The sequence below is a fragment of the Podarcis filfolensis genome, assembly GCF_964270895.1.
Source record: "Podarcis filfolensis genome assembly, chromosome: 3".
Classification (NCBI taxonomy): Eukaryota; Metazoa; Chordata; class Lepidosauria; order Squamata; family Lacertidae; genus Podarcis; species Podarcis filfolensis.
The window spans coordinates 76,922,436-76,934,871 of NC_139606.1; the positions used below are offsets into that span (position 1 = coordinate 76,922,436).

Sequence of the window (12,436 nt, forward strand, 5' to 3'; positions counted from 1 at the left end):
AGACACCCATAGTAAGCAACAGAGAAATATAGGTTATTTGCATACCTCATCTTGGGCAGCATGGCCCTTCAAACAAAAGTTCAAAACTCAAACATTGTCTTATTTTGTTGCAAAAATGTTTTTTTCCTTTCTTAACAGATTAAGCATTTAATAAGTTGTTTTTTAGATTTTTACTTTTTAAACAAAGCATTTTAATGTAGAATACACAAATTAGGCTGGCAAGATACATGAAACTTGTATATTATTACTTTTATTTAAAACCTACTCTTTAACCAGAAGGTTCCCAGCGCAGAAAAAAAGATCACTAAAATGTAACACAGCAATATCACATAAAAATTATAAAAACCAATTATCATCATAAAACAGCAATCCAGCAGTAGAATTCAGTTCTAAAATCAGTACTCAAAATCTATGAGGGGGAACTGAGGCGAAGAAAGTGTGGTTTGTCCAAAGTTGAAATGAATCCACAGTACCAGAGGGACTTAATCCCAGGTGTGTGATAACAACACACAACTTGTAAAATGTTTATACTCTTCTCAAACAAGCAGACAAACTATTACAGAGACAACGATCACAAATCAAAATAACCTTTATTAAAATTAATATTGAAAGCATAAAAAACTTAAATGAGGAGAAAAGGACTGAGGTTCCACAGTAACACTGTTGATCACATAGCAAGAAGCACATTAACTGTATAATTTAGAGGTACTACCTGTTTATCTCGAAGGAAACACCCTGTTCATCCTTGTGCCACAATTTCAAGGGCCTGAAGATATACTTAAGAGTAAGAGCTAACGTACAAAACAAATATAGAAAATACAGTTGCTTAATGTGTGCTGAACTATACTAAGAACATGCAGATGACCAAGACTGGTGGTGGCATTTTGGTGTTGAGCCTGGGATAAAAGCAAATGCTAAATAGCCTATGATTCCATCCTGTAATGGCGATTCATGGTTTACAGTGCGAAGTGTGGAAATCAATATCTGCAAAATTTGTATAAACTTCTGAGCAACAATTCTTCATTTAAACTGAACTGGCCCTGCTAAACTTCAGTGTGCCATTTTGACCAGTGAGATGAGATCACCATGGTCTCATTTTGACTTGAAAGTTCTGAATGTCCTGAATTATTTAAACAAAAAAACCCTCCATCTCCAAATTCCCTTGAATGGGTACAGGAAGGGTCATTGTTCAGTGGTACAGAACTTTTGTGTGTGTGTGTGTGTGTGTGTGTGTGTGCGCGCGCGCAGAAGGTCCCAGGCTCAGACTATGGCACCTCCTCATAGGGCTAGAGGATATTCCTATACGAGCCTCCATCAGGATAGAACAATTTAAATAAGCAAGAAGAAAATACCAATTTAAATCACTGAGTTAAGTTTTCCACTGATACTTCATATATATTTCCTAAGTGGTGCAAATCTGACCCCTAACCATGTTAACTTGCAAGTAAATAGAGTATTTACAGTTTTTTACCCTTGCATTCTCATTTCAGCATTGCCTTTCTTTGTTGTATGCATTTTTGCATGTTTCCCTTTTTTTACGTATTAAGAAAAAATATTCCAATGGAGGGTGCTTCTTACCACCAGCAACTATGACAGTTTTTGAGGTTTAGAATGCAATCCTATACCATTTTTTACCTGGGAATAAGTCCCATTGAACTTAGTGGGACATCTGAGTACACATGTGCTGCAAGTTTGGGATATGGAAACCTGCACCCTAGACAAATTTTGTCTTCTCTTTCCTCTTCCCTTGTGCTGCTCCATTCTGCTTCACTTTGCCTGATTCACCCTCACAAAAACAAAGTAGCAAATAAAGTGAAATAGCCATGACCAATTGTTTGACGCAAGATCTGATATAGTTACTGGGCAGGCTAAAACGATTTGTTTTCATCAAGCAAAAATGAATTGCCTATGTTTGTTTAGTTGGTAGAGTATAAATATTCCTATCTGAGAAATGATCAAACGGGTTTGTCATTTACACTTGAAAAGCCTGCTTTAATGCAATATGCCTGGTAGGGCTAACATTTTTATAGCCAGATTATTTAACATTAACCTAGTTATCCTTGGAAAAACTTAATATTTACATTTTTAAAATATTAAAAATTCTGATATCGTCATCAATGTTTATCCACTATGACTTGGTAAAAGGCATCTTCCTATGTTTCTAAGGGACAAAAGTTTTAATGGTTGTCTATAAGATAGGGGAAAGTTAGATTTCTAAAAGGTCCAGTGTTTTGAGATGTCACTAAGCACAACTCTTAAATAAAAATACAAAGGATTTTTAAAAGTTGAGAGTAGATATTGCTCATCTTGGTATCAGAATCTCTCATGAATAGACACACACACTCTAACTAGCAAAATCGAACTATCATATAACTATAGCTGTCCACTGTTCCCCTTTTTTAAGGGAAATTCCCTTATTCCGAATAGGATTCCTCGCAAGAAAAGGGAAAAGTTGACAGCTATGCATATAACTGAAACCAAATAAGGCTCCTTCGTTAAAAAAATAAGTCAACAGAAATGTTTAGTACAAAGGACTGGTTTTTAAAAATCGGCATTAGACTAGCCTTCCATGTAGAATACTTATATTAACTTAAGAACATACTGTGTTCTTAGCAAGTCAGTTTTGGACTAAATTATTGTACAGAAGATGTCTTGAGGAAAAGCATGCACCATCAGTAATGTTTTCTCCCAAAGGTCATTTTTAATTGCAAGGTGATTCAGAGAATAGTACACAAGAGCTTCTTCTCCCGGAAGGGATTTTCAGATGTGGGCACTGGAATAATAAGGGGATCTTCTCCCATGTGAGCATCGCAGTATGCCAATAAATCAGCCGCAGCCTTGGATACCTAGAACAAAAAAAACAAAAAAAGGAGGGAGGGGGGAGACAGAAACCTAAGCATCATCACTGCTGCCACAGGGCCAATGGAATCAGTTGAAATATTTCCACAGAGTACTGATTTGCACTAATAAAAGCAAAAACACACCTCAGAGCACATAGTCTTTATACTCAAACCTGGGCACTGGGCAGCAAGAAGGGTCCTCTTAATAGGCAAATGAGGAATGCCCTGGGGGCACAGCATGCCATTGCAAACCCAGAAATATGTTGCTTTTTGGTAAATGTATAAAGCAAGCCTACATATTCTGTAGTTCATTAGGATAATTCATTTGCCTTCTCCACGATTGTGGCAGTGCCTGAAAATGGTGCCCACACAGGCTGAACCGGTAGAAAGTGTATAATTACTTTTTAATGTGAAGAACATGTTCAGCTCATTTGCTGTCTTGCTGCATCTTTTATCAGATGTTTTATAGTGTTGACTGGAGAATCAGAAGAGCTCCATTGAACTCTCAACTGGTTAAAACGAAACAAAATGAAGGAGGACAATATATAAAGACTATCATTATCTTTGTTTAAGTGGCGTGTTAGACTTGGGTTAGATTTAGACAGTGATGTCTTTGTAGTGGGTGGTGGCTCTGAGATTATCCACATTGTTCCTTATCACAGATATAACACCCAGTTAGCAACTAGCAGAACTGCACCAAGTCCCAAAAAGCCCTCCTGGATATGACCTAGTGCAATAGGAAAATGGACAAAGGCAGCAGGGTGGGAGGAAACTAGCTACCGGTAGTCCTCTACAACACCAGAGTAAGTTGAATTTCATTTGGGAAACATTTCCTTCATGTAACAGTACAACTTGGAACCACTCAGACATAGCTTCTGCTGGTTTCCTGGCCTCCCTGCCTCACTACACAGTGAATGCAGAAGAGCAATTGTGGGCTAAACCTACTTATTGATAAAGACTAAACCAGTACAGTGGTACCTCGGGTTAAGTACTTAATTCATTCCGGAGGTCCGTTCTTAACCTGAAACTGTTCTTAACCTGAAGCACCACTTTAGCTAATGGGGCCTGCTGCTGCTGCTGCACCGCCGGAGCATGATTTCTGTTCTCATCCTGAAGCAAAGTTCTTAACTCGCGGTACTATTTCTGGGTTAGCAGAGTCTGTAACCTGAAGCGTCTGTAACCCGAGGTACCACTCTAGTACAGAACCCTCAAAGCAACTTCCACTTTTTGCTCAGTGCATATTGCAATGAGCTTCCTTGTCCAAGACATGAGCATAAGTATTATGTTTTTTATAAAAAATATATATGTACTACTATCCATATATGAAATTAAAACCGTATATATAAACAAAAACTATGTAAAACTTTAAAATCAGAGATCACATCTGCATATAACTACCACTAAATCTTCCTTAATTGATCCTTCAGATACTTGCTCTTTGGTTCTAACAACTTCCATTTATTCCAGTAAAATCTGAAATAATCAAAGACTGAGTTATTCTGTTTTATAAATTCATCTTTTGAGAGATAGTAGTTTTGTGTGATGAATGTCTCAGAGTTAAAGGAGATGGATGGGCAAAATTATCTTTGACACCTCCCAGTTCCATGCTTCTCCATTAACTGAAAGGAATACTTCTTTCTTCTCCTGCCCTTTTTTATATACTACATATATATTACCACATCCTCCACCACCTCCTCAAGATAAAATGACTACTCAGGGGCTCAAGTTATCAAACATTTGAGATTTTAGCGTGAGTTAACAGCCTTGAGGAGAACTGTGGAATTTTACCATTACATTTCAGAGCAAAGGAGGTGATTAGAAGCAGCCCAAGTTAGAACATAATCCTGTTAGATACACTATAATTATAAGATTCAGTGACAAGAGAAAATGCTGCAATTACTACAGTCACCTACCATGACAAGACAGACATAATTGCTATTCTTGTGACAACACCCACTCTGCTTTTGCTTTGTCTAAAATGAGCACATCCACAAACATCTCCGTAACGCCACTGTTGATCTCACAACACTTATTTTAGAGATATTTGCTCAGCCTCTTTTTAAAAAAGGGAAGAGAGAAAACACAATAGCTATTGTATATAACTGTGCGTGATCTGTCACTTGTAATAAAAAACAACTACAGTGTTTCTTGATTGGAAGGCAGCAAGATCAACCCATTGGATATCCACAGACAATTAGTTACACAAATGATTTATATCACTCTTGTCTAATTCATTAAAATTTCACTAACCACCTTCCTTTAAAAAAATACTCTCACAATAACAGTGGCGTATGAGTTTCTGGATCATATCTATTACTCTTCTCCTTTAAGCTATATATATATAGCTTAAAGTGGCGCTGTGGGTAAAATCTCAGTGCCTAGGACTTGCTGATCGTATGGTCGGAGGTTCGAATCCCTGCGGCGGGGTGAGCTCCCGTCGTTCGGTCCCAGCTCCTGCCCACCTAGCAGTTCAAAAGCACCTCTAAGTGCAAGTAGATAAATAGGTACCGCTTTCTAGCGGGAAGGTAAACGGCGTTTCCGTGTGCTGCGCTGGTGCTGGCTCGCCAGAGCAGCTTCGTCATGCTGGCCACGTGACCCGGAAGTGTCTTCGGACAGCGCTAGCTCCCGGCCTCTTAAGTGAGATGAGCGCACAACCCTAGAGTCGGACACGACTGGCCCGTACGGGCAGGGGTACCTTTACATATATATACACACACACACACACACAAAACCCCAAAACAAACAAAACAAAGATGCATCTTGTGGACTGATAATGTATTTACACTTATACCTCACTTTTCCTCTGATGAAGGCACAGTGGCTTACAAATGGTTCCTAGGCCTCTATTCAAGCAGCAAACAGGATTAGACCTGTTTATCTTTAGAAGCAGAGTCACTTGCTTTTATAACTTCAAGCAAAATCTTCAAGCAAAATCTGCTTTGGCACAGTCTTAACACTTTCAATACACATGTGCTTATGGAGGTGCTTTCAGAAGCTACTTTTGCTTTGTAGCTGAAGGTATCCAGTTTCAGTTTCTGACAAGGAAAAAACAGCAGATTTGCCATTTGTGTTTCGCTTTTAATGCCATTGGATGATTGTGAATTCAACTTGTACCACCATTTAATTTATTACTGCAGAAAGCGGGCCCTTTGTATAGCAAGCTGAAAATGTAAAGACCATCAAGGCTTTAGAATGCCTCTGAATCCTATTTTGTTCAATGTAGCAAAAGTAAATTGTACTCTGAAAAGAATGCATCAAGTCTGACATTTAATAAGTACACTGACTCCTTTGGGAAAGGAAATAATGTACCTTTTCCTGAATTAAGAGGAGAGATGGCCCTTATCAAGAGAGAGCGAGATTTATCTACAGTGAGAGGTGGCTACAAAGCTCGTCAAGAAATCATTTTGGTGTAATCTGATCCTCAAGTCAACAGCCAACTGATTTTCAGGCATGAGATGTACATCCTGTCAATGCTAGAAATGTGTCCTTTGTTTCACCACAAGCTGACCAAATATTTATGCACCCCAAGAATAAACATTATATTATGATGTAATATATGTAGACATAGTAACAGTTTGAAATTTACCTTTATCCTGTCCAGATATGCCTCCATTTTCAGCTGCTCCACTGCTTTTCTTGCTTGAGATATATTTGTCGTACTGTTATTAGCCATTACCTCCTTCATCCTCCTTTTTCTAGAACAAGAAAAATTACAGCATGGGGGAAATGCTCAAATTCCAAATGTAAACAAATCAAAGCATATATTCCTTTCTAGCCATGTTTTTATCCTTAGATCATTCTCTCATTTCATACATCATGGCATGGAAAAGTGTCACAATTTACCTCCACAAACTCTCTTTTCCCAAAATTCTTCCAGTATATCCAGTATCTAGTTTTCTTTACTAGCAACAGATTACTGTACACTTATACCAATCAGGTCAGGTCACATTTCTATGCTAAAGAAGGAGCCATAAAACAGATTATATATCAAAGCAGGGATAGTAAAGACTCAGATCTCTGTATAGCCCCTAAGCAGTGGCTAGTGTGACCAACGCTAGTGATCATGGCAGCCTACTAGCTAAATTTGGAGTATAAATTTCAGGGGGAGGAGGTTCATTTATGAAACAGCCCATACCTCTGGGGTCCAATGGGCAATATGCTGTGCTTTCAGACAACACCGTTGCAACCCGCCAAGGCCCCCTCCCAGGTCCCCCCCCCCCAATGGATGGCACTGGGTTGGCTAGAAATAAAGGTGAAGACATCCAGTCACCCCGCCCTCTTATCTCCATTTCCCCAGAATGCTTCTGGTACATGCTTTTCCCATTTGGTGTTTGATTCGCCTGCTTCTTCTCTGGTTTGGGTGTATTGCCAAATACGCCTCTGGGTCCCAAAAGGCTGGTAGCCTATATACCATACATGGACTACTCTCACCAAAAGACCCCACGCAAGACTATTTTAAATTTTATGATCAAATCACTCCCTAGCTTTTTAGAATGGAGAAAGCTATCTCATGACTTGGTTTCTCTTAGCATTTGTCTCAATGGCCTGCTAAGTCCCTGAATCATGCATTTGTCTTTCAACGGAAGGCTGATTAAATAACCTAGATGACAAGTGTAAGCAAATGGTGCTGCATAAAGACAAGTGTGGATTCACACTTGATGTTAAATTGTTGGCTAAATTGGAAGATAATGCCTTTGAAAAGGGCTGAAAAGATGTTTCTCCAGTGGGCACTAGGACACTGCCTCCCAAGTAGGAATTGATTCAACGGAGTTATTGACTGAGATCAAGAGAATTTATAAGTTATATAATCAACCTCAAAATAATAATAATAATAATAATAATAATAATAATAATAATAATAATAATGCAGGTCTGTCAGCCCTTCAATTTATCCATAAACATAATAGTCAATATATTTACCCCAATTTATGTGTAGTACTTATTCTCATTGCATCTGGTGAGATGTAATTTTCAAAGCTGAAATTGATAAAATTACCCGCACTCTTCTATGCCTCAAGAATACCTATTAGAATTAGCACTGAATTCAGATGAATGTTGAGAGAGGTTTGCATTACAATGATCTGATTGAGAACTTTGCTTCCAAGAAGGCTCAAAAAGTTCATTTCATTAAATAGGGTACTAGGGAATTGCCTCTTAAATAATTAATCACTGTACCATTATTTATCAGTGAAATGGCTATCACCAATTCACCATATAACACCCCCCCCATGATGATGCCATACAACATGCTTTTTAAGGGGGTAGGCTTTCTCTGTTTCTCCATCACATGTGGAGGCAACAACTTGTATTCATATATTTGTGTTGTAGTGTTGATATGCTATATGAATCTTTTCCACTCCAGTTGTAATAAAAATTGACCACAATGCATGCGTTATGATACTTTTATCCATACTTTCATTGAAGCTTTATGTACAGTGGTACCTTGGTTGTCGAACGCAATCCGTTCCGGAAGTCCATCCAACTTCCAGAAATGTTCGACAACCAAGGCGTGGCTTCCAATTGACTGCAGAAGCTTCCTGCATGCAACTGGAAGCTGCAGAAGCCACGTTGGACTTTTGGCTTCCAAATAATGTTCACAAACCACAAATCACTTCCGGGTTTGTGGCGTTCGTTCAAGAGCCAAAACATTCAAGTTGCAAGGCGTTCGGGATCCAAGGTACGACTGTATAGAACTGAGTGAAATTTTATGCCTGACTTGCTTTCACATCTTTAAGGGCCCCCATAAATGACTGCCATTTATTTCACAGCAGGAACAGTGATGTCATCTCCTAGAGCCCCATTTTTCAACTCTGCATGCCAAAAACATTTTTCTCATAGAGAAAACCCACCAAATAAGCTAGGCCATAGAAGAGGCAGCATGCACAGCTATGAGGTAAACTGCCACTTTTAGTTGGAAAAATCCCAGAGCCTCTTTATTATCACCAAACAAAATGTGGGGAAAAATTCAAGTCCACCCAAACTTTTAATCATGTAGGATGTTAAACAAAACATATCGGAAGGGGGTATCTGGGGGGAGGGAGGAATATTGCCTTGGTATTGAAGCCATAATATCTGCATTGGCCCAAAGTTCATTTTTTTTGTTCTATATAGCCTAAGAATGTATGTGGCTAAACAGCGCTGGTGCTTCAGGTTTTACTTTTGCACACACACACTTCTTTCACTCTGTAAGCTGAGAGTCATGGATGTGGTGCTAAACAAAACACTGGATAGCCCCCCAGGAAACCAATGTTTCTTTGTTGGTGGAAGATGGAAGCATTGATTTTGAGACATTTCTGTTAAATGCAGAAAGTGGTGGAAAGTTGATAGCAGATAGAGGTTCTTATTACACAACCATTGCCTTGCAGTTCAGCTGACTTTTTTTTGTTTTGGACAACTGAGGCCAATACAAGCATATCCATCTATCTATTTCCAAAGTCAAAACCTGAACAGAGTCTGGCTTTGGAAAACTGTATCTGTGTGTGGTGGGGGTGGGAAATACAGCAGGAGAGGGTCTCTCTATCTCTATGCACAGTCCCTATGCATAGTCCCTCTATCTGCAACAGAAGGGGGCACCCACCCACCTCAGAGGTTTTCAGCACCAAATCAGGGACTGTTCTTCGGCTCCTAAAAAGATCCTGAAGGTGGAGAACTAGACACAGATTGAGTGAAGATTGAGCTCACTGTCTATATAAAGGAATATAAGGCATGATATCCCCTGTGAATTTTGATCGGTCTAATGTTTTGGGGTTGTTGTTTTTTCCTTTTTAATGAATGCACTCAACACTGAATGTAGGAGCAGATGGGGCTCATCAACCTGGGAAGGAATCCCATCTAGGAGAAGGAAAACTCTGATCCTAAACCTCCACTGCCTTGCAGGCTATCTTCAGGAGAAGAAAAGGCTAAGAAGTAAACCTTGCACAAATCCAGAGTGGGGTCCCAAAGATGGTACAATGGCACCTTGTATGCCTCCTTCTGGCAATTCCTGCAGCCAAGCTGGTGCCAAACATATTGCTCTGCTTTCCTTCAGACTACATCAGTGAGGGCAAGGGGGACGGGTCTTGTTGTATGGGCAGCCCAGAACCTCCACACACACTGCCTGGACTTATGCCCTGGGGAGGTCACTTCCTGATACTACCTCAGCAGTTTGACTTCTCTCAAGACAGACGGATGCCAACAATTCAGCACTGGATGTACACATGGATCTATTTTTACAGTAACGGGAGAAAAGCACTAAGCAGAAAAAGCATTACAAATCCTAGTTTTGCATTTTGACAAGTTTGTCATAACATAAAAGCCCTCTGAAATGAAGCCAAAGTGTTATCTAGTCTTATCACCTCTTTCCCCACTGACCAACCAGATGCTTATGGGAAGCCCACAAGGACAGTCCTCTCCTGTTGATGTTTCCCATGAATTTATCTAATTCACTTTAAAGCTATCTAAGTATGCACTGTGTGAAGAAGTGCTTCCTTTTGTCTGTCCCAAATCTTCCACCGAATGGCTTCATTAGAAGACCCCCCAGTCACAAGAGAGGGAGGAAAACCTCTCAATCCATTTTCTCCACCACATGCATAATATTATGGAGCCATATCACGATGCATTCTTACTCGTCTTTTGTCCTTCCTTCTCCTCATGATGATGCTTATGCTGTGCCAGTTGTGCCCTGCTCATCTCACTCGGGACACTGTGATACCTTCTGCAGCGCAAGCTTCTATTTGCACTCAGGAAGCTACGAAACTGGGGGGAGGGGGGGAGCGTGCACTGGGAGTCTGCCTGTCTTACAAATATTCAGATTTATTTGAACAAGGTTTTCAAATGCACATCAAGCAAGAGATATCTGCTTTCAGCAGGAGGTCATCTTGATAAGCATTCTCACACAGCTCACACGTCTGCAGAATTCTGGGAAATACGTGCCAAAATTGGCTTATTGCCTTTCTTGGCTACCATCTCCTTTGTCTACCATCTCTCCACGTTCATAATGTTCAAATTGTTCTGAACAAGCATCACTTTTTACATAATAACCCCTCTCCAATCAGTATTGCAATGGCCACTGGAATCCAGGATTTTCCGGGTGATCTAGGCAGACATGAAGGCTCTTCTGATCACAGAGGCTAGGTTGCAGGTTACCTTTAGGGAAACTCACAGTACCCATTATTTCTTACTAGTAGACTGACCCAAGTGAGAGGTACCAGAGCCATTAGGGTTGTGATGATTCTGGCCAACAAATCACATGTGAGCCATTAAAATACAAAACTGGCACACTTCCTTCAAGTGGTATAGAAACCCCCATCTTGTCTAACCTAGAAAACACCAAGCTTCATTTGCATCAGGTTGTATAGAACTCATTCCTTGGACCTACAAGCTCAACCGCAGAAACATGTGCACAATGGAAAAGTATGTTTCAGAGCAAGTACAGAGTGCATAGCCCAACCACCCATTTCTGATGCCAGGAAATACATGTTTTCAAGATCGGGCAGCTTACACCCCACTATTTTTCCTTGTCAATCCATCTCCCTACTCCCAGGGAGCCATTACCTTTAGGATTAGGTAGAACACTACTCTCACCTGGAAAGACTATCCCATTATTCAGTAGTTCCTTCCCAAGTTACCACATTTGCGGATAAGCAGAGTATCCTTGAAGTCAACCCTGTAAGATGTGCGAGTGATTAAAATATTATTTTCTTACATGCACGCAGGACCCGGGTCTCACAGGCGTATCTGTCTATAAGGACTAACAGGCACTTATACACCTCGCAGTATTTTGCTCCCTCGCCCATCACAGAGAACACGAGATCGACAAACGCTGGAACCAACCCACGCGAAGGGATCCCTGAAGCTTGCGCCCCTGGGAAGTCTCCGACTCCCGCCCCAGATTGGGCGAGACACCGACCCAGCCTAGCGGTCTGCTGCTTTCCTTTGCTTGCCTACTTTCCCATTTCCATTCCTTCCTTGACTCACCCCTTGCAGACGACGACGGAGGCTCGGGACCGTCCGAGGGACTCGACGGCGGAGCAGCGCGAAGCGGCCACCTCACGCCCCGGCTACAACCAGGCTCGCGTCGAGGCGCCACATGCCTGTCCGGCGCGGGGGGTTTGAAGGAGCACGGCCGGCCCACCACGCCCTGCTAGACGCGCCTCCCTCCCGGAAAGGGGCCCGGCGGGACCCGCGGGGCTGCTCAGCCGCCTGCCCTGCTGTGACGGGAGAGCCCAGCCAAGCTCTTCGCAGGCTTTGAGCGAGGCAGACGGGGGCGCGCGCGCACCCCGACGGAAAGGAATTCCAGCTCGTGACGTCAATGGAGTTGGGTGGGAGAGCAAGAAAGAGCGCGCTTCCATACCTACTAGCTACTCCTGGCTTCTCGTGTGTGTGTGTGTGTGTGTGTGTGTGTGTGTGTACACACACATATATTATATATATATATATATATAAATATTTATATATATAAAATTTAATGAGGGCAGCCCGTCTGCGGGGTGTCGCGTGTTGCAGGAAGAGAGAAACGTGTGTGAATTCCCATCGCGCAAATTAAAGTGATCACAGTCTCTCTCTCTCTCTCTCTCTCTCTCTCTCTCTCTCTCTGCCCATCCCAGCAACGTTTCTGC

The 12,436-nt window shown here is 41.3% G+C and overlaps 1 protein-coding gene across 4 annotated transcripts; it reads right to left on the reverse strand.

Moving 5' to 3' along the window:
* Nucleotides 1–234: 234 nt before the first annotated feature.
* On the reverse strand, nucleotides 235–12,092 carry GNG4 (G protein subunit gamma 4). 4 transcript variants are annotated; one of them, XM_083606177.1, is made up of 3 exons: nucleotides 11,796–12,092; nucleotides 6,427–6,535; nucleotides 235–2,846 (listed from the first exon to the last, which is right to left on the reverse strand). In XM_083606177.1, the coding sequence occupies exons 2-3, from the start codon at nucleotides 6,523–6,525 to the stop codon at nucleotides 2,718–2,720; spliced, it is 228 nt and encodes a 75-aa protein (XP_083462303.1). In that variant the 5' UTR covers nucleotides 6,526–6,535; nucleotides 11,796–12,092; the 3' UTR covers nucleotides 235–2,717. The 4 variants fall into 4 exon arrangements, with proteins under 4 accessions (XP_083462303.1, XP_083462306.1, XP_083462304.1 ...); XM_083606180.1 differs by lacking the exon at nucleotides 11,796–12,092 and adding an exon at nucleotides 11,524–11,618; XM_083606178.1 differs by lacking the exon at nucleotides 11,796–12,092 and adding an exon at nucleotides 11,403–11,489.
* Between the last annotated feature and the right edge of the window lie 344 nt (nucleotides 12,093–12,436).

Bases quoted from the DNA above. Each gene is read 5' to 3' on its own strand.
- GNG4 (XM_083606177.1), bottom strand. From the start codon at position 6,525: ATGAAGGAGGTAATGGCTAATAACAGTACGACAAATATATCTCAAGCA. The intron at 2,847-6,426 runs GTAAATTTCAAA...TTTTTGTTCTAG, and splicing joins CATATCTGGACAGGATAAAG to GTATCCAAGGCTGCGGCTGA.